The 16669-nt window shown below is 42.6% G+C and overlaps 1 protein-coding gene across 1 annotated transcript in view; it reads left to right on the top strand.

Annotated features, from left to right (window-relative positions):
• LOC111225811 (pericentrin-like) overlaps positions 1 to 15956 on the top strand; it is a 33366-nt gene extending 17410 nt beyond the window's left edge. The window contains exons 32-61 of the mRNA XM_022750843.1: positions 30 to 176; positions 2000 to 2160; positions 2458 to 2630; positions 2801 to 2982; positions 3123 to 3285; positions 3528 to 3770; positions 4273 to 4505; positions 4763 to 4870; positions 5418 to 5438; positions 5822 to 6058; positions 6163 to 6336; positions 6600 to 6752; positions 7108 to 7287; positions 7393 to 8418; positions 9426 to 9596; positions 9733 to 9922; positions 10026 to 10360; positions 10474 to 10576; positions 11043 to 11215; positions 11304 to 11570; positions 11746 to 11903; positions 12241 to 12370; positions 12532 to 13323; positions 13470 to 13685; positions 13928 to 14152; positions 14367 to 14593; positions 14685 to 14764; positions 14854 to 14974; positions 15108 to 15235; positions 15635 to 15956. Of these exons, the coding sequence (XP_022606564.1) occupies positions 30 to 176; positions 2000 to 2160; positions 2458 to 2630; positions 2801 to 2982; positions 3123 to 3285; positions 3528 to 3770; positions 4273 to 4505; positions 4763 to 4870; positions 5418 to 5438; positions 5822 to 6058; positions 6163 to 6336; positions 6600 to 6752; positions 7108 to 7287; positions 7393 to 8418; positions 9426 to 9596; positions 9733 to 9922; positions 10026 to 10360; positions 10474 to 10576; positions 11043 to 11215; positions 11304 to 11570; positions 11746 to 11903; positions 12241 to 12370; positions 12532 to 13323; positions 13470 to 13685; positions 13928 to 14152; positions 14367 to 14593; positions 14685 to 14764; positions 14854 to 14974; positions 15108 to 15235; positions 15635 to 15864 (6747 nt within the window). The 3' untranslated portion in view covers positions 15865 to 15956. The remainder of the gene's footprint in view (positions 1 to 29; positions 177 to 1999; positions 2161 to 2457; positions 2631 to 2800; positions 2983 to 3122; positions 3286 to 3527; positions 3771 to 4272; positions 4506 to 4762; positions 4871 to 5417; positions 5439 to 5821; positions 6059 to 6162; positions 6337 to 6599; positions 6753 to 7107; positions 7288 to 7392; positions 8419 to 9425; positions 9597 to 9732; positions 9923 to 10025; positions 10361 to 10473; positions 10577 to 11042; positions 11216 to 11303; positions 11571 to 11745; positions 11904 to 12240; positions 12371 to 12531; positions 13324 to 13469; positions 13686 to 13927; positions 14153 to 14366; positions 14594 to 14684; positions 14765 to 14853; positions 14975 to 15107; positions 15236 to 15634) is intronic.
• Positions 15957 to 16669: the final 713 nt, after the last annotated feature.

The raw sequence follows: 16669 nt of genomic DNA, 5'->3' as shown, positions 1-16669 counted from the left end.
ATGAATCCACATTACTGCTTTCTTTGAAGACGGAGTTTGAAGAGCAGAAGGAGGCGGAGCTTGAGAACCTGAGGCGGTGCTTCACTTCTGAACAAGAGAAGAAGGAGCAGAGCTACACAGGCAAAATGAGCCAACTTACTGCCCAGCTGCAGCAGCTTGATGCTGTGGTGGCCCAGGTACTGGATACACACTTGCATAAAAAAATTCACTAACCAATCTAGTATTTTTACAGTTTATATATATATATAATGTTCTTAATGCAAAATAAAAGCTTGAATAGGATGACTCCTGCAGCTTCTCTTTGCTAGGGGCAAGACTAGACAGGCCTGAGAAAAATGTGTTGTATTATGGATATTGTAGTTCAAAGGACAATCTTAAGGAGGTGAATGAGAAAATACAATGAAATGGAAAGTGGATATCATCAGAAAATAGAAGATCTGGGAATTAAGAGAGAGAACAATATTGGTGCTAAAGCATGGCCTCCATAGGCTGGATTTTCCTCTCTCCACTACATCAGATTACATCTTGTTAAAGGCATCATATCAATGAATCTACTAATCTGGTGTGTATATGTTTGTGTGTTGTGCATTCACACTCTGGTGATTGAAGCAGGCAGAAGGGCTGAAGCGATTAGTTGATTAATCAATCAATGGAAAAATATTTCATTTTCTTTCAAAATTGCCAAAGGATTTCCTAATTCTAGCTTCTGAAAGCTACAATGATTTGCAGCTTTTGTTCATTTTATGGGATAGTAAACTGAATATCATTTTTGTTTTGTCTGATCAACAGTTGAAAATCCAGACATTTGAAGACATGAGTTTGGGCTTCAGTGAATTGTAATGGATTTTTTCGCTATTTTCTGATAACTTACAGACGAAGATTAATTAGAGACGGTCCAATTAAAAGATGGTATAAAAAATTGTTTGTTTCAGCCGTGGCAAAGAAGTGAAATACAGACTTCAGATGGATGGGGTCATTGGAGCAAAGCCTCGCTGGTTTTGTTTGTTGTGGAGATTTGAAGCTTTTGGAGCAAATCTGCATTCATTTGTTGTTGTGGAGATTTGAAGCATGCTGCGACATTTCAGTCGGTCATTTACTTGGATCATCCTAGTTAGTACCAAATTATTGCTATGCTCTTTAAAGCTTGTTTATTTCTAAAACATTTTGACTCACTTCATAAATGTCTGATTTCTGCATTCCCGTGCCCTTGTTCTGCTTCTGCTAATTCTGTAAATTTATAAAAAATCTGCATAAATACGATGTATGTATACATTTGTTTCCATGGCACCTGCACGGTTTGGCTTTTTATAGTGAGATATTAACACACACACCCCTTGGGGTTAGCAAAGAGACGCTTGGAGAGTTTGGGAGGGTACTGTTGTCAGGGCAACAGCATTGTTTTGTTGAGGCAGGTGGCTGCATGAGACATGTTTGATAGGAGAGGGAGGGAAAAAGAGGGGGAAGACATGGTGAAAGGACAAGGAGAGAATGGACTGCCTGAGGAAGGAAAGGTAAGAAAAATTAGCACAGATATGGAAGAAAACTCTACAGAGAGAGAGTGCAGTAATGTGCCAAGGATGCCTGATGGTTATAGTTGGGGTGTGTGTGTATGAGTTAGGCTGGTTTCAAATGAGTATTTTCTCTTACTGTAGATATATTACTACAGATATAGATCTGACTGTTAACATTTGGTTTTGATTCCCAGTGGTCCCCTTATGTATGCAGAACAGACCTTCTGCTTTTGTCATGCTGGCTCTGCTGGGATGTTGTTGACCAGGTGGTTTTGTTATTTCTGTTGTTACCAAGACTTGAAGTTGTCATTTGATTCATTGGGGGTTGAACCTCTTTCCATGTCTAGTTTCACTCTGTTACCTCTTTCTGAGATTCAGTTGCACACATTGGTATGTCTTTTAAACAAGTCTTAGCACAGGTGGGAAAGGGGCAGTCCATAGGTTATTGTTTTTTAGAATTGACAACCTTTGTGTGTCCATTTTCCCAGCTGCGAGCAGAGGTTGGCTGTCTGCAGGGAGAGTTAGAAGGGAAGCGTGCAGAAATGGAGACCCTGGACACCCTCCTTCAACGAAGGGAACGAGAAAGTCAGGAGGGAGGCAACCTTCTAAAGATGCTCACTGATGACTTGCAGACTGCCAAAGAGGAAAGGTACATGATGTTTTTGGTGTCCTTTTTAAGCAAAAAAAAAAAAAAAATTTCTATCCTTGCAACTTTTGCTGGTATGTCAGTTCTCCTCATGTCATAAAAAGCATTCATTGCATTTTACTGAAAATAAGCTTGAAATAAACTGGTTAAACGTATCTACAAAACACACACGGGTGGTTGTATGTTTTATTGTTTTTTCAAACATTTCTTATCATGTACCTGGAGACAACTTGCCAGTTTGACAAATGGAGCAAAAGATGGCTCGGCGTATGTGTGTCTGATGTGTTACTTCTGTTCCAGACGTAAACTGCATAAGGCCAACGAAAAGCTGGGTAAGGTGCTGATTGAGATGCTTCGCAGCACTGTTGCAACAGAGGAGCTGATTGGCCAAAAGATCAGTGCCAGAACCAAAACATCTCAGCAGGCGACTCATCAGAGGAGCTCATCAGGGATGAAAGATCCACAAGAGTCAGGTCTGTTAGCATCTGATTCACTCTGAAGTTACATGGCATGTTACTTTGGTCTCACGGGAGGTTTTTGTTAGAGGTACAGTTATGACTTAAATAGTAAGATTCAGTTTGTCATAGACCAAGAGGCCAATATTTGTATCGATGCAACAAATATTTTTGACTTTTTCTCATAGGTATCTCAGTTGCAGACTTGTCATCAGAGGACCTGGAGCTAACCCAGCGGCTCTGTGAGAGCCTGCTGGTTTCAGATACTCAGATCAATCCTGGAGGAGAAGAAGCAGCTCTGAATGCCTGCAGCAGACTGCGACACACAGTAGACACACTACTGGAGCTGCTCAACCAGGCCAACACACAGGTAACGGATGTTTAGACCCAACGATACTTCCAGATGTGTTTCTCAACAATGCACACAAAAACCTTCTTTCAAATATCTTTTATTCGGTTTTATAAAGTGCTACCTGTCTAAAAATCGTGGGTTTCTCCCCTTTTCTTCAGCTGGAGCAGACTCATGATGTCCACATTTCTCTGGAGGAAAGGTTCTCTCAGGGCAGAGAAGACTCCGCCCAGCTTCTTGAGCAGCACAAGCTCTTATTGGAACAGCTCGATCAGGAGGCGAAGCTGAAGAATCAGCTCCAGCTGGAGCTCCACAAAGCAGAGGGTGAGAACTGTATCCTCATTGGCTTTGCTTCACTTGACTCGTCTTATGCTGCCAAGTTACAGTAGTTAATCCACTGACTGTTGACACGCCTTTCTCTTCTGCCTATGCTCCAATTTCACCCCTTGCACTGAAGTTTAAACACAATTCAGCTATTTGTTATGCTAAGCACAAGAATCTGAAGCATATTATGTCTTTCTTTTTTCTTCTCATATAACCTCTTTGCATTTGCTTCATGTATTTAGGGCTTCTAGAGGGCTACGTGGCTGAGAAAGTGGTCCTAGAGGAGTCTCTGCAGCAGAAGGAGGCCCAAGAGGAGAGACTAGTGGAGGAGCTGGAGGACCTGAAGGTGAAGCTGCACCAGATGCAGAGCCTCACCGGAGAGCTGGACAGCCTCAGAATGAAGCATCAGGAGCTCAGTGAGGAGCACACAATTCTCCTGCGTCAGAAGGAGCATCTCTCCGCTGGTCTGGGGGAGAGGGAGAAAGGTGAGTGGAGGAGGCACAAACTCATGAAATCTAGTGTGTCTGTATTAAGTGTTACGCGACCTCTTTAGTGAGCTTGACCATACACTTATGTAATGTCTGTGCTCAGATGTGTCTTCTCTCCGTAGGCCATTGGCTCAATTTAGCTCCTGACGCAGGTTTGTGGGTCAGAGTGGAGTATGTGTGTGATGGGGGGGGTGGGAGATGAATATGCAGTATATTTGCAGTGCTGTGTGAGGTTGCCGTTTGTAACTCTGTCATCGCCAGTAGTTTTTAGCAAAGGCTCTTGGAGTGCTGTGTTATTTGTTATTTTTACCTCTTAAAGAATGTTTTAGATCAGAGCTGTTGAGGAGAATGCATTCAGTGTTTTTTCAGGAGGAAAATCACAGTATGTTTAATAGTTGTATTACTTAACTCCTTATCTCTTGCCTGCTTTTAAAATCCTTCTGCATACATGTTTTTACTTTGAAAGCATTGCCCTAACCATCCTCTCTCATTCTTGAAGCTCTACTAGCAGAGACAGAGCGTTTGACCCAGGACAGGCTGGACTTGCAGCGGCAGGCAGAGAAGGACCACGGCTCTCTGTCTCAGCGCCTCAGGGCCCTGGAGAGAGAGCTGGAAGAGCAGGAAACAAAGGGCCTGGAGACAGAGCTGCACCACAAGACCCACACTGAAGACCTTAACCAGCGTGTCCAAGCACTGGAGAAACAGCTGAAACACGACCGCCAGTTCATAGAGGTGACTTTTTACATTGAAATAACATGATCGTTTAAAAAAACAAACAAAAAAACCCAACTTATTTCTGTATTTAAAATGTAATTCTTCATACATCTGCTCTTTCAGTTTCCCCTTTCGTTTTTGCGGTTGTCTGATCACTGCATACACTCACTTAACATTCTTCCTAGTGTTATTTAAGAGTGGAATGGACAATCTCTCCTGTTATTGCTTAATGTAGTGGACACCATCTTACACATGGTTCTTCCCTATACATACAGGAGCAAGCTGTGGAGCGCGAACATGAGAGAGACGAGTTCCAACAGGAGATCCGAAGGCTGGAGGTCCAACTCAGACAGACTGCCAGTGTGGATAACAAAGGACACAGGGTGAGGCCCATTAACTGTAGAATTGTACATATACAGCTTAAGGGTGAAGCTTTATGTTTAGCAACCACATTATAAATTTTACCATCACTGAGCTCCATTTTGTGACCTCATTACCGCATACATTAACTCCGTGGTTCAGTCACATAGTATTCCTCATGCAAGGCTAGTAATCCGACAGATTTATATGAAGCAATGTTCGGGGAGGTCACAAATAGGGCCGAGTCTCACTTTGAGATTGGTGTTTATTTTGACATAGAAAACCATAAAGCAGCATAATAACATCTTTAACAGAGCAGTATTGCAAAAATATATTTCTCTTTCTAGATATTGACAGGTACTAAAAGTGTGAGGCATTTGCAGTGAGTTTGATTTTTGACATGTTTGATGTGATGAGTGCCTTCATGTTTTGCTGATGGCTTTATTTATGGGCTACCTGAAGAATACATAGTACTACTTACAGAGGTTGACGTGATGAATGTATTGTTTGTTTGCTAATGAGCCTGACTTTTACCATGTGTTTACCCCTGTGCTGAACGGATTGCTGTAGTTTGAGGACTTGGTTCTGCAGGTATGAAATCTAACTGTAGCCTACTTCTCTTACCACCTCTTACTCTTGTGCATGGTGTGCATTGTACATCATTACTTTAGTGCAACCATCCATAGATAAATCGTACTGCTTTATGTGCTTCCTGTACGTTTTTCATTCATTCCCCTTTCATCATCCATTCGCTAATATTCATTTGCTTCAGTTTTGCTCTCCATTTGTCTCTCACCTCCATGTCACTGCTCTCTGGAATGGCTTAATTTCAGTGTTCGGTACCAGTGGCTGTTGATCCGGAATGGCTTATTCAATTAAAAATCATGCAGTTTTCCATTTGCAAATTCTTTTTTTCCGACTTAAAAATCTCAAAACTTGTTATCCAAAATGTTGTCCCCTGTATGTCTCTGCAGGTGGAAAGTCTACAAGCTGTCATCAAAGACAAGATGGAGGACCATGCCTCCTTGCTCGCAGCCAATCAGCAGGCCCAGCGCGACCTTGCAGAACGCAACGAGGAGATAGACAAGCTAGCCGGGAGAATCAGAGAGCTAGAGCAAGCACTGCTTAACAGCGCTGAGAGTAATAGGTCTACCAGTCAACTTGAACAAGAGCTTCAGAGAGTGAAGTTGAGAGAACAGGAGCTCACACAAGTAAGAACAAATGCACACTTTCAGTTTAGGTCTAGTGTCGGTGTTAGTGCACACCTTCACTTTTTTTCTCTAGAATTTACGTCTTATTTTTTTCTGTCTGTCAGGATAAGCAGGCACTGGAGCAGCAGCAGCTGTCTAACAGGCTTCAGATCTCCGCTCTCCAGTCCAAACTGGATGAGACGAGGCACTGTTACCATGACAACACGCGTGACCCCACTCAGGAGCTTAGGGATGCCCTGGACACTGCTCAGCAAAGCCTCCAGAGCAAAGAGCAAGAGGTCTGTAAGATTTTATGCAAAGCTGGTGTAATGTAGCCAAGATGATTATGGCTGATAAGTGGTTTTTGACTTGCGCATTTGGTTGTAGTGCCAACCTTTGGTACAAATGCAGATGAGTATTCAGATCCATCTTGTAAAACCACCACTAGGATAAGAGATCTCTGAAAGCTCAATATTTTTAACCTAGTACAGAAAACTATGTTGCAATTATAGAATTTTGAAAATTGAAATTTAATTTTTTTTCAATAAATAATGTCTTTCAGGCTGAGGTCCTGCTTGGTCAACTGGAGAATGTGCAGAGAGACTTGAACATCAAAGAGGTTGAACTAAAACACCTCACACTACAGCTGGAGCTTCTGACCAATCAGAATGCAGCTCATGTTAATGAGCTCCAGGAACAGATTGCTGCACTGAAGGCAAGAGCTACTTCACACAACATGATGTATATTTCTCCCTCTCAGACGATTCAATATGTCTCAATCCGTAATAATGGAAATAGAATATTAATAAGTGTGATTAAGTAAATAAATTGTTTTCTCAATTTTGTTTCACTGGATTTGTTCCACTGTGGGTTTTTGTGGATGGCTTGAAGCAGGTGGTGAGAATGCAGCATGCTAACAAGAGAGTTTGAATTTTGGTTGGATCTGTGGTTGATGTAGCAGAATCCGAATCTTGTATCGTTTTTCAGATTTGGACTGGTTAATCTTTAAACCCATGTTATCTATGTTATTAGATTATAATTGAAACTGGCATGTACAACTGTGCTTGCAGGAGACTGTGTCGGCACTCACTATAGTCAAGGAGGAGAAAGAAGAACAAAGTGATGTGGAGGAAATGGAGGAAGAGACACTTCCCTCAGCACTACTCCAGGAGAAAAACCAGGAGATCGACCATCTCAACAATGAGATCCAAAGGCTTGAACAGGAGCTGGAGAATACCAGGGACAACAAGGTTGTTATAAAAACACACAATGCATGCAGACAGTGTGGGAATACATGTAGTTGATGAGACAGTGATGAAAAATTTAATTGTCTGCTTCTAATCTTTCTGAAAAAGGCTTTTGAGATTGAGCTTGAGGATCTACGCTCACAGGTGGAACATCTTCAGTCTGAAATCGCGAGAGTGCGTCAGGACAAAGAGGAAGAAGAGGAGCGCCTTCATGAGGTCATCAGCACGCTGCAGGCAGAACTCGCCACACTGGGCCCCAACCTACATGAAGTTAGCGACTCTCAGGATGGTGACAGCATCAATCCCTCACCCGCTCCCAGTCCTGAACCTCACCACTACACTGTCCAGGAACAGGAGAGGAGGGGAGGGCCAAGCAGCCTGAAGCAAGAGCTCAGTCTGACTCATTCTGCATCCTCTCGATCCCTTCGATCTCGTCTCAAGGCTCTTCAGAGTCAGCTTGAGACTGCAGTGGCAGAGAAAGAGGGACTAGAGCGATTATTGCTCACCCAGGAGGAAGAGTATAGAGGACATGGTGAGGAGTTTGGGAAAAGGCTGAAAGCTGAGAGGGAGAAGGCAGATGAGCTCCAAGGTCTCCTCACCCTCAAGGAAGCTGAGCTGGTGGAGATGAAAGAACAAGTAGAAGAGGAGAGCGACAAGAGGAAACTATCTGAGGAGGAGAGGGACAGTTGGAAATTTCAAGCTGAAGAGGTGAGCTCCCTGCACAAGGAGAAAGCCCACCTTAACACCCTGGTTACTGACCTCCAAAAGAAAGAACGGGAGAGGGTGAGAGAGCTTGAGACTCTAAAAACAAAGGAGCAGGAAATTAAAATAGAAATAGAGGTTCTCAGAGAAACCAGTCTCACTCTTGAGAGACAAGCTCAGGAGGTAAGAGCCGAGGTGGTAGACATGGAGGAAGTGGTTGCTGGGGAAAGGGCAAAGATTAAAACACTTGAGACTGTGAAGGGAGAGCTTTCTGCTGAAAGTGAGGCACTGAGGAGGAGGGAGGGGCAACTCCAGGAGGAAATCGAAAGGCTTAGACAGGAGGCGACTTCAATGAGAGGCCTAATCCAGGACCTGACAGCTCAACTCAATGAAAAGGAAACCAGTCAAGAAGAGGCTCAAAAGGAGGTGCTGGTGAGTGTTGCTACTGTACAAAGTAAACTGAATGTTTTTTCAGTTTTAAAAACACAATCTAAAATGCAAATTTGAACCAGAACTCCAAACACAGGATATGCTGTCACTTTCAAATTGATTGATAGTTAGAAAAAAAGTACATCTAAGCTGAGATTTAATCATTTATCTAGTTTCTAATCATGTCTGTTTGAACATATTACTTCAAATGTATATGGTCAAAAAAAAAACTGACTGTGCCTTTAGACTAGTCAGGACACCCAGAACAAGACCGTGTTCCAGATTTGAAGATGTCTGGGTTTTTCTTTGCAAAGTCACCCAGACAACTCAGTGAACCTGCTTCAACAGGCCCCAAGTCCCACCAAGAAATATCTTGACACTTTTTTTTTTTTTTTTGCTCACATGCAGCTGTGTTAGCGACTGCAGGCAAGACCACATCTGTTTATAGTTAGGAGCGTAATGACGTGTTACGGCACTGAGACAGCAGAATCTTGCACAGAGGAAGTGACATTAAAATGAGGAAGAAGGAGCAAAATCTTTGTTAGCTCTTGTTTTAAAAGCTGGTGCACGTTATTTTTCAATTCTTTACGATCTATCTTGGCAGGATGTGGTAAGGAGAAGTTGTGTTCTTTTTAAAGAAACTATGGAGGCTGAAATGCATTGGTTGTGCTGTTGCATTTCTTTCCATTCTGTCGAACATTGTTTGTACTGTTGCACAGCTGGTTTTGACATACAGTATGTCATAATGGTCACAGCATGTTAGAATGGTTTGTAATAGTAAAAGATGGCATCAAATTTCTAAGCTGGGAACAATGCATGTATGACATATGGTGCTCATTAAAATGTTGCTACATTGCAAAGCACTTAACTCCGTTCATCTTGCGCTCAAAAGTTCTTTAGAGAAAACTGAAAAGGGAATGAAAAACATGCGGCGTGAATGCATATGCCAATCCAGGAAAGTGACTATTATGATACTTACTGCTAATATGGATGTTTTTCTTTTTATTCAGACACATGCTGAAGTGACCCTGGCTAAAGCAGACGCTGCCTTGAGACAGAAGGAGACTGAGCTCATCAGACTGAGAGCAGATCATCAGGCTCTGAGGGTGGAGCTGACTGCAGTGAAACAGGGTCTGTGTACCAGTACAGAGAGGGCTGAGAAACTACATGAGGAAGGACAGGTGAGAATATAAAACTGAACAGAAAATCAGATACAGTTCCTGCACCTCTGGGAGTTAATTCATTAGAATTAATTAAATTAGACCTACGTATTATAAACTTAGTAGATGAATTTTAATGTCTCCTTCTGTCTATCAGACCAAAGACCGTGCCCTTGTTGACCTGGATAATGATAACCAGCAGCTGAAGGCAGAGCTTCGAGGTTTACAGGAGGACCTGGCTCTACAGGAAGAGGAATTGGCCTATCAACAAAAAGAACTACAGCAACTCCGACAGCGCTGTCAACAACAGGACACACTTCATCATCAACAAGGATACGCACAGAAAGGTGAGGACTTAATGTGTCTTGAAACATGTACTCTGCTGTTAAATATTCAGGTTATGTACTAATTGTTCTCATAATGACAATTTTTATTTTCTTCATTCAACAGATATTTCTCACAGAGCTTTTGAGGACATTGTGAGTGTCTCTCGTGATGAAGCCTCTCTGAGCTCTCCAGAGGTTTTAAGGAGACTTGAATGCTCCGAGGACAGAATCCCAGAACGGTTCCACGCCTCTGTTCTCTGCTCTCGCCTGTCTGAGCTCAGTGCTCTGAACAGCACAGGCCTGGATCTGCCCCAGGTCAAGACATCTCCCAGGGTTGTGATGGAGCCTCCCCACTCTAGAACCATCACACCAGATCCAGCCACACAAAATACCCACTCCCCAGGCTCAGTGTCAGTCTCTGACAACTTCTCCATGCTTGACTCTCTGGATGCTGACAAAGTATGTTGTCTGACAATGGTTGCATATCCTATTTTTGGACATTCTGTAAGAAGTGTTTGGATTTTTATCTTGGCTCAGATGTGGCTTAATATTTGTAATTCTTATGTTCTTAGGTGCATGAGTTGGATGGACTTGATCTAACAACCCCTCCATCCCCCATTGGCTCAATCTCCTCCTTATCAGCACCAGAATGGGCCAGTGATGGATATGGAAGCAGTGAGTATTTCCACACCGAGCCTGATGCCTGTGTAACTGTTATCTGAGAAGATTTTCAGTCCTCTCGGTCATGGTTTATCTAGAGGTGGTACATCAAGGCAACTAGACTTGTTTAAAATGAAAGCCTTTTGGATAAGATGTGAATGTCCAGTTGCCTTGACTCATAGCACTTATAGATACTAACTAATTAAGCAAGAAATATTCAACAAAGGATAAATACAACTCTGAACTAACCTGTTCATGGCACACAACATGAAACCCATTGATTCCTCCTCAAGACAAATCTTTAAAAACTGAGAAGAGAAGAATTCATACTTATGTTGTTATTTAACTTTTTTTCTTAATGGGGGTAAAACATTGTCGGTTTTGGTCGTTTAATGGAGATTGTCGACAGTAAAAGAAAAAAAAAAGTAGAATATCACCAGACTCATCTACTTAACTCTTCTGTTCTCCTCTTGTGCTTCAGATGTGAGTTCAGAGTTGGGTGCGAGGCTCAGAGTGGAGCTTGAACAGACTGAAAGACTGGATGCTCAGTTTGTTGAGTACCTCCGCTGCCGAGGGATGAACCCAACAGTTAACACAGATAGTGCTGCAGGCAGTATGAGCTACAGTGATGACCTGTTATCACCTGAGCTTCAGGTGGGCTTCATCTACACTTAAAAATGTTTCTATTTATTTGACAGTAAGCCCTAAATTGTACTCAATTTCTTTCCCCATCTTTCTGCAGGGTCTGTTGAAGAAAGTGTATCAAGAAAGCTGCAGAATTCTCACCTTGTCCCAACGGCGTGCCACTTCCTCCTCCCAGCCTCATGTCTCAGACTTAAAAGCCTTCTCACTGAGCCAAGCACAGCAGCATTGTGAAGATAGGTCCACCCTACTGGACAAATCATCCTCCAACCCCCCTATGAGCTGGCAGCAGGAGAAAAGGGCACTGCAGGAGACTGTGATTGCCCTCCGAGAGCTGCTCTGTCGAATGGCAGAGAGACATACACAAGTGAGTTTCTGTATCTTTTTAAATGAAGGCTTTACTATCATCTACTGAGGGGAAAAATTATTGTAAATGCTGTGCAGTGAAGTTTTTGTTAAAGTTTTGACATTTAATTGATTTCTTATCTGATAACTTCAGTGCTGTGGAATATCTGTGCTGATCTTCCATTTTTCTTCCTCAGACGGACTACAGAGGTGAAAATGACTGGCACAGAGATCAACTACACACTGATGGACAGGTTGAATCCCACCTAAAGGTGGAGCTGGATGAGAGTCGGAAACAACTGAAATGTGCTCATGACACTCAGCAAGAGCAAAATAACAAAATGCAATCACTCAGGTATACCTACGTACTGTATAACAGCAACATTTTATGTCAGAAACAAGTCAACATCATATATAAAATGGAGCACACTGTGTACTATCCGCCATATTGATTGAGATCAGCTTTGGCATAATTTTTAAAGTTATCAAGTAGATGCCACAAACAGATGCAATTTTTTTAAAATGGGATATCTGTATTTTCAATAACTTTGTATCTTATTTTATTAATTTGGATTCAGTTTTAATTGGCTAGTTTGTATTTTTTGAGCTCATGTCTAGGAATATCAGTCACACAAACATACATTCATGTAATGCTGCCAAAAGTGGTGAAAAGTATAATTTTGCTTCTCCAGGCTTGCCATCGAAGAAGGTGAGGAAGCTTTGAGGAGGGAGCAAACCAGAGTCCAGGAGCTTCAACAACAACTGGAGCAAGAGCGAGCTCTTAGTGTCCGTAAAGAAAGAGAGGAAGAGGAAAGGAGAGAGGTAAGAGAAGAGAAAACCAGAGAACTTGGTTTATTAGTCATGCCCATAATATGGCTCTGCAGTGTGGCTGTGTTTATAAGATCAAACTATGTGAAGAATCCAAAGTGACTTCAGCTTTCCTTTTTAAACTCTGAAAAATGACCCTCCTCTTCCCTGTCCAGGCTATGCAAGTATCCTCTGAGCAGCAGAGGTCAGAGGTCATGGCTCTGAAGGGTCAGGTAGAACAGGAGAAGGTGTCCTGCAGCAACCTCAGACGTGAGCTTCAGATTGAACAGTCTCGCAGTATGCTGCTGGAGAAACGGCTTGACGACACCCAGAAGGAGCTAGAAGATGAACGTCAACGTTCTGCCCACCAACAAGATCTCAACTTGACAGAAAAGACTCGTCTCGAGCGTCTCCTGACTGAGGCAGAATCTCGTTTGGGTGAGATTCACTCTAAACTCGCAGATGCTCACAGAAAGCTGGATGAAGAGAGAGACCGAAGCTCCAGGCAGGTGGATGAGCTCAGCCGCAGACATGAGGCTGATGCAGCCAGAGACAGGAAGTTTATCTCCGACATGCGTGTCCAGCTAGAGCAGGAGCGAAGCCAGGGGGAGGAACTGGCAGCTGTGACAGACAAACTGAGGGCCGAGCTACTGCAGAGCAGAAGGAAGTGGGAAGAGGAGGACAGAACGAGGAGGGAGGAGCTGCAGAGGGAGCAGGAGGCCGCCACTCGACATCGTGTAGCTATGGAGACCTTGAAGGAGCAGAAACAGGAAGCCAGCCTTGCTTTAGAGGTGGAGCGAGAGCGGTCCAAACGCCAAGGGGCGGATCTCGCAGAGCTGAAGGAGAGACTCCGACTGCTGAAGGACAAAGAGAGGGAGAGGGAGGAGCAGTGGGAGAGGGAGAGGAGGAAGGGGAGGCAGGAGCAGATGGAGAAGGAGATACGACAGGAGAGAGCCAATAACAAACTGGTAAGATATCATCAATTTAGTTTTTACACTTCTCTACTGTACTCACTTCTTTCTCAAATTTAATGCACATATTTTAGATATATATTTAAGATTTTGAAGTTTGAATACATGGAAGCACACCTCCTGATGACCATTTCTGACTTTAGTGCGAGTTGGAGTTGTTGAGGCAAAAGGACCAGCAGCGCATGCAGGAGCTCCAACACACTCTGGCAGAGCTGGAAAGAGAGGAGAAAGAGATGGCTGCTCATAGGCTGTCTGGACGAACCACAGGACAGCAGCACAAGGCTGCATCTTCACAGCATCTCCAAAGCAACTTCCAGGCTGACAGCGCCCAGGCAGGCAGCTCACAACATAACCAGCAGGTATACAAGTGGTTATTATTCTCACATGAACACTGCTGAAGGAGCTAATATTTGTAATAGCAGTAATAATACTAGACACTCTTTAGTGAAGGTCCCTTTCTGATCTTTGACCTATTTGTCACTTAATTTGTGTTGGATTCATATAATGTTGGTAATGTTGTAAAAATGTAATTAAATTTAAACTTAAATGGACTCCTGCTTGGTTAAACGTAAAATAAAAGAATCTATATTTATCACTATAGATACCGTCCATGTCCTCGTCATCATCATCCAGTCTGCTGGAGAGGTTGTTGAAGGAGAACTCAGAGTTGACAGAGCGGGTAACATCACTGAGTCAGGAGAGAGCCACTCTCAAACATCGACTCACCCTCCTGGAGCGGCAGCTGCGCCGCACAGAGAATGAGCTTGCCAAGATCACCACTGAAACTGAAAACAGACCCATCAATGATGTGACCAGCAACAGCAAGGTCAGTAGGAAATGCATACACATACACACATTTGTTATGATATAAACAATCGCATAATAGTCATTTTTGGATCAGATTTCAGATTAGATAGATTTTTTGAAATTAAACACTGTAGTGTTTTCCTAGATAGACTTTTTGGGCACCTCCAAATAGATTTACCCTTATCCTAAACACAGTGATGAAACAATTCCAACCTCTGTTCAATTGTTTGCAGATGCAGCGTTTGTATGAGCGTTACCTGCGCGCTGAGAGCTTCAGGAAAGCTCTGGTGTACCAGAAGCGTTACCTGCTGCTGTTGTTGGGAGGTTTCCAGGAGTGTGAGCAGGCCACACTGTGTCTCATCGCTCATATGGGGGCACGGCCCTCACTTCCACTCTCCTCCCAGCGCAGACCCCTCGGACGATTTAGGGCTGTTGTACGAGTTGTCATAGCAGTCTCAAGGTAGAGGCCACACCAGAATGTAAATGTTTTTTAAAAGGTTAGCTTTGTGTACGGATAAACCAAACCAACCCTATATTTATTTTTCTTACAGAATGAGGTTCCTCACCAAAAAATGGCAGAAAGCAATTAGAAGATTATCTTTATCTGGGACTGTCAATGGGCATGCTCCAGGTTAGTTCTGTGAACACAATTTAACATGATATCCATCACTTGACCGTGTATATGAGTGGTTGGATTTTTAATCTTAATGTCTCTTACAGGACCTAAAGTTGAAGTTTTAAGGCAGCAACAGCGAAGATCAAATTCTGACTCGCCCCCAAACAGAGACACGGTGTCAGCTCTTGTTCCACCCAGCAAATCGCCCTTCAGGTTGCACAACAGGTTTGGTCTACTCTGCAGCAAATAGTTTTTTTTAACTTCAGACTTCAATTGAAAAATTTAAGTTAAAGACCCTACAAATATTTCAGTTGAATCGAAGTAAATGTTCCTCTAGTAAGATCTGTTCTTTCTTCAGGTCATACTCCAGCACCTCTCTGGCCTCGGGGCATTCAGGGGGAACGTCTCAGGACCCAGAGCTATCCCTGACAGATTATATCCATCATCTAGAGAAAGTCCAGCAACGGTTGGTGGGAGCCAGGCGAGGTGAGAAGCATGAAGTATAAGTTGGCTGAAACAGGTGAATTTTTGCACCAGAAATTGAGTTGAATGCACCATGGTGGAAGAAATAAAATCACTCTGGTGATGGAAATTTCAAGGCATCCTCCTTTAATACCAAATTAATAAACACGACGTGTTGGGTTCTGAGCACCTAATTAATATAAAGTGTGATATGTGTAGTCACAGGGTACTGGGTGTATGTTTTTATATCTTTTAGACACATGCCCCTTTCTTTGGTCACTCATTTTCCAGGATAAGTTCAGTACAAGACAGTACAAGTAATTCTAGGACAAATAATGATGTTGTGTTGGGCGGCCTAACATTTCCTGGGAACATGTTATCAAATCCCACAAAACCTCTGTGCTCTATCATCTCCCAACCTAGTAAGCAAGACTCATTTAGCCGTGCCCCCTAAAGAGGAAAGGAGGATACAGTCAGCCTGTTCCCCTGATATGATTGGTTATCGGCAGCGCTGGCTGCAGGAGAACAGGACGTGGCTGTACCTGAGCTGCTTGTCGCCACTTTACCTGAATGGTCCAGGTGAGTGTGAGTGTAACATACTCACTCCACCAAATAATAAAGCAGCACAATGCTCTTCTCAGAATGGGTACTGACTTGTCAGCAGTCACTGAGTGCACTAGACTTTACACTGCGGTCTCAAACAAACACGTCCTGCAGGTTTCTCACCCTCCTATAATTCATAGCATGTTTAAGATAATTTTTGCTGATTAAACATATATAATGTTACTGATTTAAATTCTAAAGCATTTTGAGTGCATTTTGTTTCAGTACATGTCAGAATGACGGAAAAATCAACTTTACATCATGGTTGGGACAACTGAGATTTGACTAAGCTGTCGAACAACATTGTATTCAGAAATTGTGTTGTTAGAAATTTGAGCCTGAGACAAATGATAAAGCAGTCATGGACAATGCACAAAGGATAATGATAACATTAAGGTTTCTTACTAGCTGTTTGGTGGGTGATCAAATGTCAGAGCTTGCTATCAGCACATGAACATGCCAAACATGATCAAAGTCACTTACTACGTACTATATTGTATAGTGCTCTTTATTAACCCCCTATTATTTTATTTTAGTGTCCAAACTATGAAAGTGTGGAATTTATCCATTATATAGTGTCAATTTTCAAAATTGGATTGAAAAATGGGATGTACACTATACACCTAGATGGATAAATAAGATAGTTGTTTGCAATGACGGCTTAGCGCTGAAAAGTAAGCATGCTGTAGGTGTGATTTTCTTTACATGAAGGCTAAGTCACTTTAAGTGATATAGAAATATATGAAATAGAAAACTTCTAAATATTAGACAACAGTTCTACCTTAGCTCTTTTTGGTGTGATGGATTACATGTTTCAAGCTTGTTTCATTCATACTGATATTAACTCAAAACTAG

Source organism: Seriola dumerili, unplaced genomic scaffold (genome assembly GCF_002260705.1).
Source record: "Seriola dumerili isolate Sdu_G_001 unplaced genomic scaffold, Sdu_1.0 BDQW01000149.1, whole genome shotgun sequence".
Taxonomy (NCBI): Eukaryota; Metazoa; Chordata; class Actinopteri; order Carangiformes; family Carangidae; genus Seriola; species Seriola dumerili.
The sequence above is the reverse complement of the archived record's forward strand: the minus strand, read 5'-3'. Positions and strand labels throughout refer to the sequence as shown.